This window comes from Hemiscyllium ocellatum, chromosome 1 (genome assembly GCF_020745735.1).
Source record: "Hemiscyllium ocellatum isolate sHemOce1 chromosome 1, sHemOce1.pat.X.cur, whole genome shotgun sequence".
NCBI lineage: Eukaryota > Metazoa > Chordata > Chondrichthyes > Orectolobiformes > Hemiscylliidae > Hemiscyllium > Hemiscyllium ocellatum.
This window is the reverse complement of record NC_083401.1, coordinates 61,915,071-61,933,079: the sequence shown is the minus strand read 5'-3', so window position 1 is coordinate 61,933,079 and position 18,009 is coordinate 61,915,071. Positions and strand designations below refer to the sequence as shown.

The window sequence follows — 18,009 nt, the reverse complement described above, 5'->3', positions numbered from 1 at the left end:
GCCATGAAGACTTTGATCAGATCACCCCTTAACCTTTTAAGGTCTAGAGAAAACAAGCTTAATTTGTCTAATCACTCCTCAGAACTTAACCCCTGAATTCCATGTATTATTCTTGTAAATCTACAACATAGGAAGAATATATTGGCCTTTGAGTAAGATCTGCTCTCAGTACCGCATATGGGGTTTAACTTGGGTTTTGTATAACGGTAGCACAAATTTTGCATCCTTATATTCCAGTACTCTAGATATAAAGGCCAGCATCCCATTTCCTGATTATTTTCTGCATCTTTTCATGGCATCTTAAAGATCTTTGCATCTGAAGCCCCAGTTCTCTTTGGACATTCACTGTGTTTAATTAACATCATACAATCTTCAAAGTACACCGATCAATTCTTTATCCAACAAAAATAGATAACTTCATACTTGCTTACGTTGAAACCCATCTGCCAGAATTTTGCCTATTCACCTGGTCTATCTATACCCCTTTGTAATTTTACTTTATCATCTCATGCTTAACCAAGTCATTAATGATGAATCTGAATAATGGAGATCATTGTGGGACACCACAGGTCACACCCTGCCAGTTTGAGTATGTACCCCTTACCCTCACTTTGTCACCTGCCATTCAATTAATTTCCCAGCCATGTCAGTAATTTGTTCTTAATTCAATGGGATTCTACTATAGTTAGCCATCTCTTATGTGGGACCTATGCCTCTGGAAGTCCATTTACATAATATCCATAAATATTGCCCACTACCTTTTCAAAAAATTCATGCCAGGCATGACCTACCAATCACTAATCCATGCTGGCTCTCCCTGATTAACTGAGCATTTTTGAGGTGTTTAATCAAGGACAGGGTAATTATAGATTCTAATAACTGAGATGTGGCTTCAAGTGGACAGGGCCTAGGAAATGAATATTCAAAGCTACATGTGCTATGGTAAGGACAGACTGACAGGCAGAGGGGGTGGGATGGCCATGTTGGTAAGGGATGATATTCAGTCCCTTGCGCAGGGGGACCTAGAATCAGGAGACGTAGAGTCAGTGTGGATAGAGCTGAGAAATACTAAGGGTAAAAAGACACTCTTGTGAGTTATCTACAGGCCCCCAGACAGTAGTCTGGATGTTGGATGGACGTTGAATCAGGAGCTGAAATTGGCCTGTCGCAAAGATGTTACTACAGTTGTTATGGGGGATTTCAACATGCAGGTAGACTGGGAGAATCAGGATGGTATTGGACCTCAAGAAAGAGACTTTGTGGAGTGCCTCTGAGATGGATTCTTAGAACAGCTGGTGCTGGAGCCGACCAGGGAGAAGGCATTGGGAAGTAGTGACCATAATACAATAAGCTACAATCTGCAATTTGAGAGGGAGAGGGTACAATTGGAAGTGACAATATTTCTGTTGAATAAAGGGAACTATGGAGCTATGAGGGAGGAGCTGGCCAAAGTTCAATGGTGCAATACCTTAACAGGGGAGGAACAATGGCGGATATTTCTGTGTATAATGCAGAAGTTGCAGGATCAGTTCATTCCAAAAAGGAAGAAAGAGGAGGAGGCATGGGTGGCAGTGGCTGACGAGGGAAGTTAAGAAACATATAAAGCAAAAGAGAAAAAGTATAACATAGCAAAGATAAGTGGGAAATTTTTAAAGAACAACAGAGGATTACTAAGAAGGAAATGCGCAGAGAAAAAAAATGAGGTACGAAGATAAACTGGCCAAAAACATAAAGGAGGATAGTAAAAGCTTTTTTAGATATGTGAAAGGGAAAAAAATGGTTAAGACTAAAATTGGGCCCTTGAAGACAGAAACGGGAGAATATATTACGGGGAACAAAGAAATGGCAGAAGAATTGAATTGGTACTTCAGATCTGTGTTCACTGGGGAAGACACAAGCAATCTCCCTGAGGTAACAGTGGCTGAAGGACCTGAACCTAAGGGAATCTGTATTTGACAGAAATTGGTGTTGGAGAGACTGTTAGGTCTGAAGGCTGATAGGTCCCCGGGGCATGATGGTCTACATCCCAGGGTACTGAAGGAGGTGGCTCGAGAAATCGTGGATGCGTTGGTGATTATTTTCCAGAGTTCGATAGATTCAGGATCAGTTCCTGCGGATTGGAGGGTGGCTAATGTTGTACCACTTTTTAAGAAAGGTGGAAGAGAGAAAACAGGAAATTATAGACCAGTTAGTCTGACCTCAGTGGTGGGAAAGATGCTGGAGTCTATTATAAAGGATGAAATTACGACACATCTGGATAGTAGTAACAGGATAGGACAGAGTCAGCTTGGATTTATGAAGGGGAAATCATGCTTGACTAATCTTCTGCAATTTTTTGAGGATGTAACTCTGAAGAGGGAGATCCAGTAGATGCAGTGTACCTGGACTTTCAGAAAGCTTTTGATAAAGTCCCACATAGGAGGCTAGTGAGCAAAATTAGGGCGCATGGTATTGGGGGCAAAGTATTAACTTGGATTGAAAGTTGGTTGGCTGACAGGAAACAAAGAGTAGTGATAAACGGCTCCATTTCAGAATGGCAGGCAGTGACCAGTGGAGTACTGCAGGGATCAGTGCTGGGACCGCAGCTTTTTACAATACATATTAATGATATAAAATATGGTATTAGTAATAACATTAGCAAATTTGCTGATGATACTAAGCTGGGTGGTAGGGGGAAATGTGATGAGAATGTTAGGAAATTACAGGGTGTCCTGGACAAGTTAGGTGAGTGTTCAAATGCATGGCAGATGCAGTTTTAATGTGGATAAATGTATGGTTATCCACTTTGGTGGCAAGAACAGGAAGGCAGATTACTACCTAAATGGAATCAAGTTAGGTAAGGGCGCAGTACAAAGAAATCTGGGTGTTTTGTACACCAGTCAATGAAGGTAAGCATGCAGGTACAGCAGGTAGTGAAGAAGGCTAATAGCATGCTGGCCTTCATAATAAGAGGAATTGAGTATAGAAGCTGTACAGGGCCCTGGTGAGACCACACCTGGAGTATTGTGTGCAGTTCTGGTCTCCAAATTTGAGGAAAGACATTCTGGCTATTGAGGCAGTGCAGCGTAGGTTCACTAGGTCAATTCCTGGAATGGCGGGACTACCTTACGCTGAAGACTGGAGCGACTAGGCTTGAATACCCTTGAGTTTAGAAGACTGAGAGGGAATCTGATTGAGACATATAAGATTATGAAAGGATTGGACACTCTGGAGGCAGGAAACATGTTTCCGCTGATGGGTGAGTGCTGAACCAGAGGACACAGCTTAAAAATACAGGGTAGACCATTTAGGACAGAGATGAGGAGAAAGTTGTTCACCCAGAGTGGTGGCTGTGTGGAATGCTCTTCCCCAGAGGGCAGTGGAGGCTCAGTCTCTGGATTCCTTTAAGAAAGAGTTGGATAGAGCTCTCAAGGATAGTGGAATCAAGGGTTATGGATATAAGGCAGGAACAGGATATTGATTAAAGATGATCAGCCATGATCATATTGAATGGTGGTGCAGGCTCGAAGGGCAGAATGGCCTACTCCTGCACCTATCGTCAATTGTCTATTTGGACAGGTACAAGAATAGGAACGGTATAGAGGTTATGGGTCAAATGCAGTTTGTTTTGGGAACTTGGTTGGAATGGACGGGTTTCTGTGCTGAATTACCCTGTGTGTACAGCACAGGGAGCTCGTGTGGCCCACCTTCAGTCGTGTGTTTATGCTCCACGTAAGCCTCCTTGCACATTACCTCACCTAACCCCATAGGTACACCCTTCTATTTGTTTCTCCAACCTGCTTAGCCAACTCTCTCTCAACTGCATCCACTTGATTGGTTTCAAATACTATTCCTGGTGGCAAATTCCACATTCCTGCCACTCTTGAGTCAAGAGGTTTCTCTCAAATTGAAATTTTGTTAATTGAATCACCATAGGTGGGCATCGCTGGCGAGGCCAATATTTATTGCCTGTTCCTAGTTACCCCTGAGAAGGTGGTGCCATCATGAATCACAGCAGTCCACATGCTGTAGGAACACTCACAATGTCATTAGGAAGAGAATTCCAGGATTTTGACCCAGCGACACTGAAGGAACGGCAATATATTCCCAAGTCAGGATGGCAAGTGGCTTGGTGGGGTGGGGAACTGGCAGGTGATGGTATTCCCACGTATGTGTTGCCCTTCTCCTTCCAGATAGAAATGGGATTGGATGGTTTTTACAGATGAGCTTACATACATTGATGGTTTCTTGTTTTGGGACTGCCCCCTACAAGTGGATGGATATTCATAGTGTGGAAGCAGGCCATTTGGCCCATTGAATTCACAATGACCCTATTCTTATAACTCTGCATTTCCCATGGCCAACCCACCTAAGCCTGCACATCTCTTGATGTTATGGGCAATTTAGCATGGTCAATCCAACTAATCTGTACACCTTTGGACTGTGGGAGGAAACCGTAACACCTGGTGGAAACGCACACAGATACAGGGAGAACGCGCAAACTCCACACAAACAGTTGCCAAGGGCAGAATCAAACTCAGGTCCTGGCACTGTGAGGCAGCAGTGCTAACCATTGAGCCACTGTCTCACCCTTCTCTCCTTCTAGTGTAATCATTTCACCAATTTAAAGACCTCTTGTGTTGATCATCAAGTGTTCACTTTTCTAGAGGACAGGGTTGTTTGATTGTGTCTGTCCTGTTTCCGTTCTGGTAACGGGCTTGTGAAGATTATATTTGCAGCTTAATACTACTCCGTTTTTTAAAATATGGAGATCAGATGCGTGTGGAGTTCAAGCCACAGAGTCATTCCAACACACAAGGAGGAGAAAGTGAGGTCTGCAGATGCTGGAGATCAGAGCTGAAAGTGTGTTGCTGGAAAAGCGCAGCAGGTCAGGCAGCATCCAAGGAGCAGGAAATTCGACGTTTCAGGCATATGCCTGAAAGATTCCTGAAGAAGGGCTTATGCCCGAAACGTCGAATCTCCTACTCCTTGGATGCTGCCTGACCTGCTGCGCTTTTTCAGCAACACACAAGGAGGTCAAATAGGACTAGGAAATAAATGCCTTGTAGTCTATCCAAAATGTGACAGGTGTTTAATGCAAGTTCTATACTTCTTAAATTCCACTCTCAGTGAATCGTAGTGTTCAGTTTGTTCTTTTTTTAAAAAACAACCTTACTGACCTGGGCTGCTGTTATAATAGATATTCAAAATTAAGAAGAATCTAGATAGACTAAATGGAAAAAAAGTCTGTTTCAATCAGATGAAAAAAACCCAGAGAACACAGATTAAAGGTGATTGGCAAAAGGGCAATGGTGACGCAAGAAAAAACATTTTTGTTTACACAAGTGGTTAAGGTCCACAAGGTACTGCCTGAGAGGATGATAGAGGCAGTTTCAATTGTGGCTTTTAAAATCAGAGTTGGATAAGCAGTTGAAGGTCAAAAATTGGGCTGCAATGAGGAAGCAGCAGAATGGTGGGACACGTTAAATTGGTCTTCCAGAGAGTCAGCTCAGTTACCTCAGATGGTAAAGTCACATTGAGTACTGTCTTCTACGACCCCTAGAACCACAAGAACACTAACTATCTTCTTCTGCTTTCACGTTCCATTTTCCCCACAAGCAATACCCATACGTTTAGCCATCTATACCTGCAAGCTTTTAGTCACATCTCCTGATTAACTGCATGGCCAAAGCCAGAGGTTTTTTTGTTTGATTTCTCGGGATAATTTTATACATTCAAGGTTTTATACAAGAGCAAGCGGTTGGTTTAGATTGATCAAAAGACATTTATATTGTTTATGAAATCAATTCATATTGCTGCAACTTTCTAATATCCAATATGTAGAGATACACAACTTTAAAACCACATCATGGAGGCAGTGCTGGCCAATGCACTTCCCATATAGAGTTGTATACCATAATATTTACCTGCAAAAAGTACACTTAGCAATGGAGTTATACTATTAATGAACAGCCCTCGAATACTTGCTGGGATGGTGTCTCTGTTTTTCTCCAGGAACCCAGATGCATTGTACTGGATCTGTGGAGGAAGCGTATCAGTTAATTAATTAGAAACAAATAGAAAATTATGCATAAAAAAACTAAAAACAGTTGAAGGTTTGGTATTAAACAAAGCCAGTCACTTTGTTAAAAAAAACAATACTCTGAAGGTTTTCCCTCACCCCTGTTTCTTCCTCCCTCCTTAAAAGTCACAGAAAGAAAATGTCAACTATTCCTTCAGGATTTATTATGTTTTCACAAAATACAATCTAACAATTAAACAAAACATCCAAGGACAAAGCAAAAGTTCAAGCTAAAAACGTGCAATTAAATAGGACAGACTACAACATTAAAACTCAAATGATTTTATTTAATATTCACTACAATTTGCTTTTTGAATGGATTCAAGTATGTCCCACTGGTGATTGAAATTATTCAGAAATTTCCATACAGGCTAAATATGAGGAAGTTTCCATGTTCAATTCATATTCAGAATTCACTGATTCCAGCTGAGACGATTCTGGTATACCAATACTTTTAAGTTTGCTCTTTAGACAAAAGCTCTGTTTTGGCAACATCAGGGATTCACTATTGATGGCTCGTAGTGATTCCCTACTCGGAAAGGTCAGGAGAGGGTGCAATTGGGCTGTAATGGTTTTATACTGCAGACAACCTTCTGGCCTCCCTCAGTCAGGTACAAATTGGGCAAAACACCAGAGCCAACTCTAACCTATGGAACTCAACGTGGTAAACACAGGACAGATGTTCCCAATGACCTGGCGTCACAGTCGAAGGATAAGGGGTGGACTGACACGGAGAGAAATTCCTCAGCCAGAGACTGGTGATTGAAGAAATTCTCTGTCGCAAAATGCAGTGGAGGTAAAACACTGAATGTTTTCAAGAAGGAGGAGTTCGATATAATTCTTAGGTAATGAGGAGAAAGTAGGAACAGGGTACTGAGTTGGATGATCAGCCATGATCATACTGAAGGGTGGAGCAGGATTAAAAAGCTCTGAATGGCCTTGTTTCTGTTTTCTACATTTCTCTGATCCAATGCTTTCAATAAACTAAGGAATGTTTAAAGGAGCTAGCAGTATAGAGATATACAACATCAGGACTTTTGAAATTTAGAAAAATGTCACGGGGAAAGTAATCAGTGCATAGATTTTAAACCAAGTTAATTTGGAAACTTTGTTCTCCACGTCGAAGGTGGAGTACAAAGTAATTTTGATAAGATTTATTTCCCCTTTCTCACTTGATAAAACAGCACTTGCTGAAGTCCAAGATTTGCTGCAAGGAGGGAAATGTGCAGTGATCATTGTGAACACAAAAAAGGAGAACCTGCCAGAGGCAAAACACAACAGCTACACAGCATGGAACTTTAATAGCATAACTTTGATCAGGCATGGAGATAAATAAATCAAAGACCTTAAGGCAACCGCAAAAAAAGGATCAAATTGGTTAAACATTTAATAGTATAAAATTATTATCCCAAACAGGAAGGGTGGGAAAATGATCCTTTTTATTTAAAAAAAATTGTTCTCAGCATTTGGCTGATGCAGTCACTGCCAATTCCTAGCTGCCTGATACTGAGACACTTCCTTGAAAGTCTGGTTTCTAGCGATCGCTGCGAAACTAATCCTGGTTGCACAGAATCTCAGAAATACTCCACACTTTCTGACTTTAGCGTTTCCAGATGTCAGTGAAGTATTTTTGGAATGTACTCACGGTTATGAGTTGGGCAATATGACCCACAAACAGTGATTAGACAAATGAGCAGACAATCTCGTTTAATAACAACGCTTAAAGCATGAACTTCACCAGAAGAACTCCTCATAGTTTCACAGAGATACTCTCTTCTCCAATCTCTACTGTTTTGCCCTAGGCCTTTTTTCCCTTTGCTCTTTCCCATTCAATCAGACTCCTCTCACCTGCCATCCTATACAAGCTGACATACAGTAACAGTAAGATAGCATGGAAACAGATTCTTCAGTCCAATTCTATCTCAGTCTGACCTAGTACCATTTGCCAGCAGTTTGCCCATACCCCTCTCAACCCTTCCTATTCATATGCCCATCCAGATGCCGTTTAAGTGTAATTGTAACAGCCTCTAGCACTTCCTCTGGCAGCTCATTCCATAAACATACCAACCTCTGCATGAAAAGGTTACGCCCCCCACCCCCACCCCATAGGTCCTTTTTAAATCTCTCACCTTAAAACTATGCCCTCTAGTTTTGGATACATCCCACTGCACAAAGACCTTGGCTATTTCACCCTATCCATGCTGCTCATGATTTTATAAACCTCTATAAAGATCACCCCTCAGCCTCCAATACTCCCGTGAAAACGCCCTAGCCCACTCAGTCTCTCCCCATAACTGAAACTCTCCAGTCCTAGCAACATTCTTGTAAATATTTTCTGCATCCTCTCAACTTTAACAGCATCCTCCCTATCAGAAAGGTGACCTGAATTGTACATAGTATTCTGAAAAGTGGCCTCACCAATGTCCCAACATAATATCCCAACTCCAAAACTCAATGCACTGACCAATTAAGGCAAGTGTACCAAATGCCTTCTTCACCACCCTGTCTACCTGGAACCCCCACCTTCAAGGAACTCCAAAACTGCATCCCTTGGTCTCTTTGTTTAGCAACACTCCCCAGGGACCTACCATTTACTGTACAAGTCCTGCCTGATTTGCCTGTCCAAAATGCAGCACCTCACATTTATCTAAAATTAAACACCATCGGACACTCCTTGGCCCATCTGATCAAGGTCCCATTGGTTGTGATAAGCTTCTTCACTGGCCACTACACCACCTATTTTGGCGACATTTGCAAACTTATTAACCATACTTCTTCTGTAGAAATCCAGTGATCTCCATTATTAACAACTGCCTGGTTCAGTGGCAGCATCCTGACCAGAGCCTGACGTCACTTGAGTACATAAACCTACGTGAATACTTCAATGCGGCCTCCACAAACTGAAATTTGGTGCCTTTTGCTATTCTCCCAACAACACAAAAACACAACATCTGGGCAGCTACTCGTTGCCATTCGATGAACCTTACTGTAAAATAACCAGCTGCTGTATCAACTTGCAACATTAACTGGCCACGCTTGAAAAGTAAATAATTGCTTGCGTAGTACTTTAGGATTTTCAAAAAAAAAGGGACAAACTCATATTCATAAAACAGCTCTTTTCTTTAATCAGGGATCGTTCTCTTGCAGTCACTTCATTTCTTACAAGGACCAACAGATATCAACAGCAACGAACTACCCTCAAACTCTTAGCAGCACAGATCTGGAGTGGATCTGAACTTCCGTTTGCCTACTGAAGGATGGGATAGGGATAGGAACTACCTTGCAACAGAGTTAACACGCCTCCTATAAATAAATGAAAAATAAACTTCCTGTTAGCTTGCGTAGAGCAAAGAACAATACAGCACAGGAACAGGCCCTTCAACCTCCAAGCCTGCGCTGACACAGCTTGCCCTTCTATACTAAAACTTTCTACATTTACAGAATCTGTCTCCCTCTACTCCCTTCATATTCATGTACTCATCCAGGTGTTTCTTAAAATGTTATTATTGTGTCTGCTTCCACCATCTCCACTGGCAGCATGTTCCAGGTGTGTGAAAAACTTGCCCCGCGCATCTCTTTAAGAACTTCTCCACCTGGCACCTTGAACTTATGCCCACTAATAATTGACCCCTTCATCCTGGGGAAAAAAAAGCGTCACACTTTTATTAGGTCTCCCTTCAACCTCCTACAGTCCAGTGAAAACAAACCCAGTCTATCCAATCCAATACCAGGCAACATCCTGGAAAACCTTTTCTGTACCTTCGCCAAAGCATCCACAGCCATCTGGTAGTGTGGTGACCAGAACTGTACACAATATTTTAAGTGTGGTCAAACCAAAGTTCTATAAAGCTGCAGCATAATTTGTCCATCCTTATACTCAATGCCCCTTCCAATAAAGGCAAGCATGCCATAGGCCTTTTTTACTCCCTTATCTAACTGCCTTGCTACCTTCAGTGAGCTGTGGACCTTGCACACCCAGATCCCTCCTATATATCAATCCTCTTAAGGATTCTGCCATTCACTGTGTAATGTCCACCTGTACTTGGCCTTCTAAACTGCATCACCTCTCATTTGTTCAGATTAAAATCCAGCTGCCATTTTTCTACCCATGTCTCCAACTGATCTATATCCTCTGACAATCCTTCTCAATATTCATAACTCCACCAAACTTTGTATCATCCACAAATTTATTAGAGCAGGTAAGTTTTCCTCCAAATCATTTTTTTGTAGACCAGAGCACTTTAGAGTCATACAGCATGGAAACAGACCCTTCGGTCTAACTAGTCCAGGCTGAACATAATCCCAAACTAAACTAGTCCCACCTGTCTGTTCCTGGCCCATATCACTCCAAACCTTTCCTATTCATGTATCAATCCAAATGCCTTAAACATTGTAATTGTGCCCACATTCACTACTTCCTCAGGAAGTTCATTTCACACAAAAACCACCTTCTGTGTGAAACATTTGCCTGATGTCTTTTTTAAATCTCTCTCGTCATTTTAAAGATGTGCCCCCTAGTCTTGAAACATTCCATCTTAGGAAAAAGACAACTACCATTATTTATGCCTATTATTTAATAAACTTCTATCAGATTGCTTCTTAACCTCCTGCACTCCAGTGAAAAAGAAGTCCCAGCCATCCAGCCTTTCGTTATAACACAAACTTTGATCCGGCAACATCTTGGTAAATCTCTTCTGAACCCTCTTCAGCTTGATTAGACCCTTCCTATAACTGGGTGACCAGAACTGGACACAGTATTCCAGAAGAGGCCTCACCAATGTCCTGTACAACTTCAACGTGATTTCCCAAGTTCTTTACGTAAAGGACTGAGCGATGAAAGTAAGCATGCCAAATGCCTTTTTAACCACCCTGTCTATATGTGACGCAAACTTCTAAGAATTATATATCTGCACCCTAAGTCCCTCTGTTCTACTACACTACCTGAAGCCCTACTGTTAATTGTATAAACCCTACCCTTGTTTGTTGTACCAAAATGCAATACCTTGCATTTATGCACACTGAACTCCATCTGTCTCCATTTTTCAGCCCACTGACCCATTTGATCAAGAGACCTTTATAATCTTAGAAAACCTCTTTTGCTGTCTACAATACTCCCCTGCCATGCATTCTATATTCTCATCCAAATCGTTTATATAATTAACGAACAAAACAGGACCCAAAACTGATCCCTGTGGAACACCGCTGGTCACAGGCCTCCAATCTGACAAGCAACCCTCCACCATTTGGCAAAAGTGAGGACTGCAGATGCTGAAAAAGCACAGGTCAGGCAGCATCAAGGGAGCAGGAAAATCGATGTTTCGGGCAAAAGCCCTTCCCCGAAACATCGATTTTCCTGCTGCTTGAATGCTGCCTGAACCTGCTGTGCTTTTCCAGCACCACTCTGATCTAAACCCTCAACCATTACTCTGTTGCCTGCCGTTAAGCCACTTTTGCATCCAATTGGCAAACTCACCCTGAATCCAATGTGACCAAACTTCACTAATTGGTCTACAGTGCAGAACCTGGTCAAAGACCACGAACATCAGAGGTCCCAGTATGGAGTCCTGTGGAATGTCACTAGTCACAACTCATCATCCCAAAAAGCATCCTTTCACCACTACCCTTTGTCTCCTATGTTCTGTATCCATCTTGCCAGCTCACCTGGATACAATGTGACTTCACCTCATGTACCAGACTGCCATGATGGACCTTACTGAAGGCAACATCAAGTGTTTTTTCCTCATCAATCATCTTTGTCACCTCCTCAAAAATCTCAAAGTTAGTGAGGCATGATCTCCCCCACACAAAACCATGCTGTCTATCATGAATAAGTGCATTTGCTTCCAAATGCAAATAGATCTTGCCCCTGAGAATCTTTTCCAATCATTTCCCTCCCACCAACAGGAGGCTCACAGACCAGTAATTTCCAGGATTATTCCTGTTACCCTTCTTAAACAATGGGACAAACGTTGACTATTCTCCAGTCCTTTGGGACCTCACAAAGAGGATACAAAGGTGTCTGTCAATGCTCCAACAATTTGTTCTCTTGCCTTCCTCAATATTCTGGGATGGATCCCACCAGGACTGCAGGACTTATCTACCTTATTATTTTTTAAAGATGCAAACACCTCTTCCCTTTAATTTGGATTCGAAATCTGACACTCCCTTCCCTGAGATTATCCTCCACTAATTCCTTCACTTTGTGTCAGTATTCACCAAAATATTTATGAGTGAGTTTTGAGAAGATTTGTACCTCAGGTTGAGGTTCTGGATGTAGGTTTGCTCGCTGAGCTGGAAAGTTTGATTTCAGATATTTCATCACCACACTAAAGTAACATCTTCAGTGAGTCTCCAAATGAAGCATTGGTGGTGTAGCCTGCTTTTCATTTATATGTATGAGTTTCCTTTGGTTGGTGATGGCATTTCCTGCGGTGACATCATTTCCTCTGGTGATGTAATTTCCTGTTCTTTTTCTCAGGGGTGGTAAATGGGATCCCAGTCAATGTGTTTGTTGATAGAGTTCCAGTTGGAATGCCATGCTTCTCTGAATTCTCATGTGTGTCTCTGTTTGGTTTGTCCTAGGATGGATGTGATGTCCCAGTCAAACTGGTGTCCTTCCTCATCTGTAAGGGTATTAGCTAAAACATCAGCTAATGAACCTGAAAGACCCTATACAGACAACAAGGAAAACTAACGTCATCTACAAAATACCTTGCAAGAACCACCAGGATATATGAACATCAATTAGCCACAAAACGCCGTGTCCCACTCTCAGTATTATCTTTACATACGGATGAGGAAGGACACCACTTTGACTGGGACAACACATCCATCCTAGGACAAACCAAACAGAGATACGCATGAGAATTTCTAGAAGTATGGCATTCCAACTGGAACTGTATCAAAAAACACATCGACTTGGATCCCATTTACCACCCCCTGAGAAAAAGAACAGGAAATTACATCACCAGAGGAAATACCATCACCAACCCAAGGAAGCTCATACATTTAATAGAAAGCAGACTACATCACCAGTGCTTCATTTGGAGGCTCACTGAAGATGTTACCTGGTATGATGACAAAATGTCTTAAAACAATCCTTCCAGCTCAGTGAGCAAACCTACATTCATAACAAAGCATTTATTTTGGACGTCACCCACCTCTTTTGGCTCCACGCATAGATTCCCCTCCTTTGTCCTTGGATGGGCCAATTCTTTCCCTGGTTACCCTCTTGCTTTTTAAATATGGAAAACAAGCTTTGGGATTCTCCTCAAATCCTGTTTGCTAATGATTTTTCATGACTTCTCTTAGCCCTTCTAATTCCTTGTTCAAGTACTTTCCTTACATATTTCATGGACTTAGTCAGTTCCCATCCTCCTAGACCTTATGTATGCATCCTTCCTCTTTTTGACCAAGGTCATAACATCCCTAGTCATCCAAGGTTCATGTAACTTGCCATATCTATCATAGAGTCATAGAGATGTACAGCATGGAAACAGACCCTTCGGTCCAACCTGTCCATGCCGAGCAGATATCCCAACCCAATCTAGTCCCACTTGCAAGCACCCGACCCATCCCTCCAAACCCTTCCTATTCATATACCCATCCAAATGCCACTTAAATGTTGCAATTGTACCAGCCTCCTCCACTTCCTCTGGCAGCTCATTCCATACACATACCACGCTCTGAGTGAAAAAGTTGCCCCCGAGGTCTCTTTCCTTCATTCTCTTAGAAAAGGGCTGACGCAGTTGAAACTGTTTTCAAATTCAAAGATGCTTCTGGACCTATTATCCTGGAATACTACGCATGAATATTATTGGGTGCTCTTCAAATATTTCCCTCATTAATATTACATTGTGATATGTATTCATTCTGAACGATGGGAACATTCTTCTTTAAAATAACATATGAAGTTGTCGTGGTTTGTTTCTGTGGAGGCAAAGTCAATACCAACACTCTCACCAAGCAAAGTTGAAATGCATTGCTGAATTCTGCCCATGACATTCCAGACCTGTTAGGGTTCCTTTTACATTCATCAGTAGACTTCATTTTTTGAAAATACACACAAAACACTTGATTACTAGCCGCAGCAACCATACCATGTAATTCCAGAGGAAAAACATACATATGTGTTCTTAATTAACAGTGAAATTGTATTATACTGAGTAACCAACCTTTTCTATTGAGGTTTCTTTATAGAAAGGAGAGTAAACTTACCTTCCCAGCATAATGTATCACTGTAAATCCAGGAGTACGACTTCTATCTATTTTGAAGTGTGGATTCCCTTTGAAACTGCTATTTAGTTTGTCCACAAAAGTCTTGTCAGTGGCCTGTCATAGTACATGAAAAGCATCCCAAAATGTCATACACATGTTCCTAAACAATTTTTGAGAATTAGTAAGAATCTTGATTTTAAATGTTATCTAAATTCATTTCAAGTCTGCACACACATTTAAAATGATTCAGAACTCTCTGATCAGATTACTAAGGGAAGAAAAGGTTTGACTAAAAGTCAACTGAGTCATGCATGGATGATGTTATATCAATTCTGTCAACTTCATTTCTGTGGCTACTCACTAAGAGGGTGGTGGGAATGTTGAACACACTGCAAGGGAGGGTAGTTGAGGAAAATCTCACAACCTTTGAAACAAACTTGAATGAGCACTGAAATGTCAAAGCTAAAAGAACAAGTGATGGTCAGTGGGATTGGGGAGATCTCAGGTAAACTTTTGCCATTGCAACCTTGCTTGGTCAAAGGACCTCTCTGTACTGTATGTTTCTATGATTACAACCGGTCTTTCAGCGAAAACTCAACATCTTATCTCTGCTTAATGGCTGAGCCAGAATCGCAGTTTCTGTATCAAAATGAACCCACTTCAATGAAATGCAGGTGCAACATCACGGATAGTTCAGATAGTTCCAACATGAACAGGAAGATCCCAGTGTTTAATCACTAGTCTGCATTGCCCCAATCCTGGGCTTATAGAAGCATCAAAAAGATATTTGTCTAGCCCGGAATTTCAATCTCTGTTGAAAATGGCTTTGTACAGGCATGAAGCCAGGATAGGATGGTTACTGGCTATGATGACTTTATGACTGAATAGTATGCTGGAACGTATTGTTTAAACTCAATGATCAAGAATGATCTGTTCAGCGAGGTACTAGAGAGGAATTGGCAGCCACTGAGTTATGGGAGAGACTCAGTTTCAGCATAGTGAGCACATACCAGAATTACACAGCAAAAAATTCCCTTCCACTGGTGAGATTCTAATCAATCAGTCAGTTAAACAGACGGTAAATAATGAGTTGGCACTGTGCAAATTCCTTTAACAGAAAATCTTACCACATACTCCAGCATACTTTACCACTCTTGGGAGAGACGGGAGAATGACGTGCAGTGTATGTGTGTGATTGGGTGTGCCGTAACAATGCTAGAGTGCAGCTGAAAGTTTAACCCTTTCAGAAATAGGTTTTATAAAAGGTGAGATGATATTTTATAGCTAATGCTCAAAACCAACAACACCCCAAGGGTTGAATTAGGCATTTCCAGTTTTGAGATCAGGCATGTGATCCAAAACATGACAAAGAATGCAGTTCCATCCAATCAACTGCTTCCTTCACAGTCACTTGGTGATGGTCTTGGGACTTTATCCCTAACAGCACTGCGGGTGCCTGAACACCAAGCAGACTGCAGTGGTTCAGGAAGGCAATTCACCACAACCCACTCCAGGACAATTAGGGATGGCCAATATATACTTGACCACCCAGTGAAGCCATATCCTCTGAACAAATTACAAAATACCTAATCCCCAAGGACGCAGAGGAATTTGGGATAAACAAAAAAAAACAGGCAACATGGGTGACGTGATTGTGAAACACGTACGATAATAAGAAAAACAGCCTGGCCCCACAACATCACTGCTCGTCCTGCAGCTGTGCAAAGCTCCCTTATTCCTGCCTTGGTATCTCAGCCAGTTGCCTTACAATGTCTCAAAGTGCACAAAGGGTCAAGGGGAGTAAAAAGGACCGAGTTACGATATTTGAAAAATTTATAAAACAGATCGATTTTCTGAAGAAACCACTGTTACATGGTTTTTAATTTTCGTTAAAACTCAGGTGGTGGTTCGATAGCTGAAAGCTGAAGGACAGACCGGAGGCAGGAAGGGTTCATTCTTGCAGCCTAAGCCATCCATGTCTCAAAACCCTCCACCATTTTCAAGTGACATTTTGAGGGGGAGGGGCAGAAAGGGAAGAAATGTAGGAAGCTTTGGAGTGGTTACATTCGTTTAACTTCATTTTTTATCTGATACTACCACTTTAGCTAATATAGAAATCAAACCGGCTTATTTAATGTCCTAAAAGGGATCAGACACATTTCCAAAAACTCAGACTGCATTATGCCAGAGTTCACAGGGTTTCACTGGACAGAAACAAGGAGGACTTCCAAAGGTGAAAGCTGCAGTCTCAGTAAACAAGAAGCTCCAGCACTTATAGAAGGAAGACCAGGAGCCATTTGAACAAACACACTGAGCTCCGAGTGCAGTTCAAAGTTAAAAAAAATGATGAGTGGATATGTTACAGCATCGGTTTGTTAAGGATAATCTTGTTTCTTACTAAGGGCTGCAGAGTGGCTCAGTGGTTAGCAGTGTTTGGGGGGTGGGGGGGTGGAAGGTTTAGCTGGAGAAATGTATTGAACAGAAGGAAAAGAATGGAGTTGGAGACAGGGCTGGTAAAAAGAAAACATGACTTCATTCTGGCTTTTGTAAATCTTGGGATTAATTTTGAACTTCAAATCTAATGAAAGCTCATTAATCCAGATCCTTTTCACTGTTTTTCTCTCCAGAGCTGTACCTAAAGCTATTGGCTGCACTGCAGATTGGCAGCACCTGCAGTACTTTGCTCCAGAATAATTACTGCGTCTTTTCGATGCTTACCTGTGGAAATGCACTTTGTTCATCCAACAGAGAAAACACACCAAGGGGTCTTGCTAAAAAAAGATCCTATGGACAGGAAATTTACACATCAATAGAACAGAACACAAATGCCAATAAATCTAGACATATTTGTAAATGTCAGTTTGTTTTGTTCTTACCAGTATTGATTTGTTATCCTTATAAGTTATAGTTGCCCACTCAAGTCCTTCTTCCTTGTACTCCTTTTGCTGCATTATAAATATGTGCTGCAGAGCAAAAAAAACATTTCATGTAGGTTTTTCATTTAAAAGGAAGAGTCTTGGGGATGTACAGCGTGGAAATAGACCCTTCCGTCCAATTTGTCCATGCTGACCAGATATCCTAAATTAATCTAGTCCCATTTACCAGCATTTAGCCCACATCCCTCTAAAACCTTCCTATTCATCTATCTATCCAAATGCCTTTTAACTGTCGTAATTGTACTAGCATCCACCACTTCCTCTGGCAGTTCAGTCCACACATGCACCACCCAATGTGTGAAAAAGTTGCTCCTTAGGTACCTTTAAATCTTTCCCCTCTCACCCTAAACATCTGCCCTCTAGCTTTGGACTCTCCCATCCTAGGGTAAAGACCTTGTCTATTTACCCTAGCAAAGCCAGTCATGATTTTATAAACCGCTGAAGTCACCAGTCTCTGATACTCCAGCCTGTTCAGCCTCTCCCTATAGCTCAAATCCTCCAACCCTGGCAACTACTTTGTAAACCTTTGCTGACCCCTATCAGGTTTCACAACATTCTTCCGATAAGAGGGAGACCAGAATTGCACACAGTATTCCAAAACTGGCCTAACCAATGTCCTGGATAGCCACAATAGGACTTCCTAACTACAAGACTCAATGCACCGACCAATAAAGATAAGCATACTAGACGCCTTCTTTACCATCCTGTCTATCTGGGATACCACTTTCAAGGAACTATGAAACTACTCCAAGGCTTTTAAGACTGAAGACCTGTGACCAGTGGTGGGCCACAAAG

At 41.7% G+C, this 18,009-nt stretch overlaps 1 protein-coding gene across 2 annotated transcripts in view; it reads right to left on the bottom strand.

The window, feature by feature from the left end:
- Positions 1 to 18,009, bottom strand: part of LOC132805805 (myosin-IIIb) — a 179,185-nt gene that overhangs the window by 52,609 nt on the left and 108,567 nt on the right. For both annotated transcript variants that reach the window (XM_060821122.1, XM_060821195.1), the window contains exons 12-15: positions 17,155 to 17,241; positions 16,997 to 17,062; positions 14,279 to 14,392; positions 5,907 to 6,018 (exon numbers count right to left, since the gene is read on the bottom strand). In XM_060821122.1, coding sequence (XP_060677105.1) covers positions 5,907 to 6,018; positions 14,279 to 14,392; positions 16,997 to 17,062; positions 17,155 to 17,241 — 379 coding nt within the window. The remainder of the gene's footprint in view (positions 1 to 5,906; positions 6,019 to 14,278; positions 14,393 to 16,996; positions 17,063 to 17,154; positions 17,242 to 18,009) is intronic.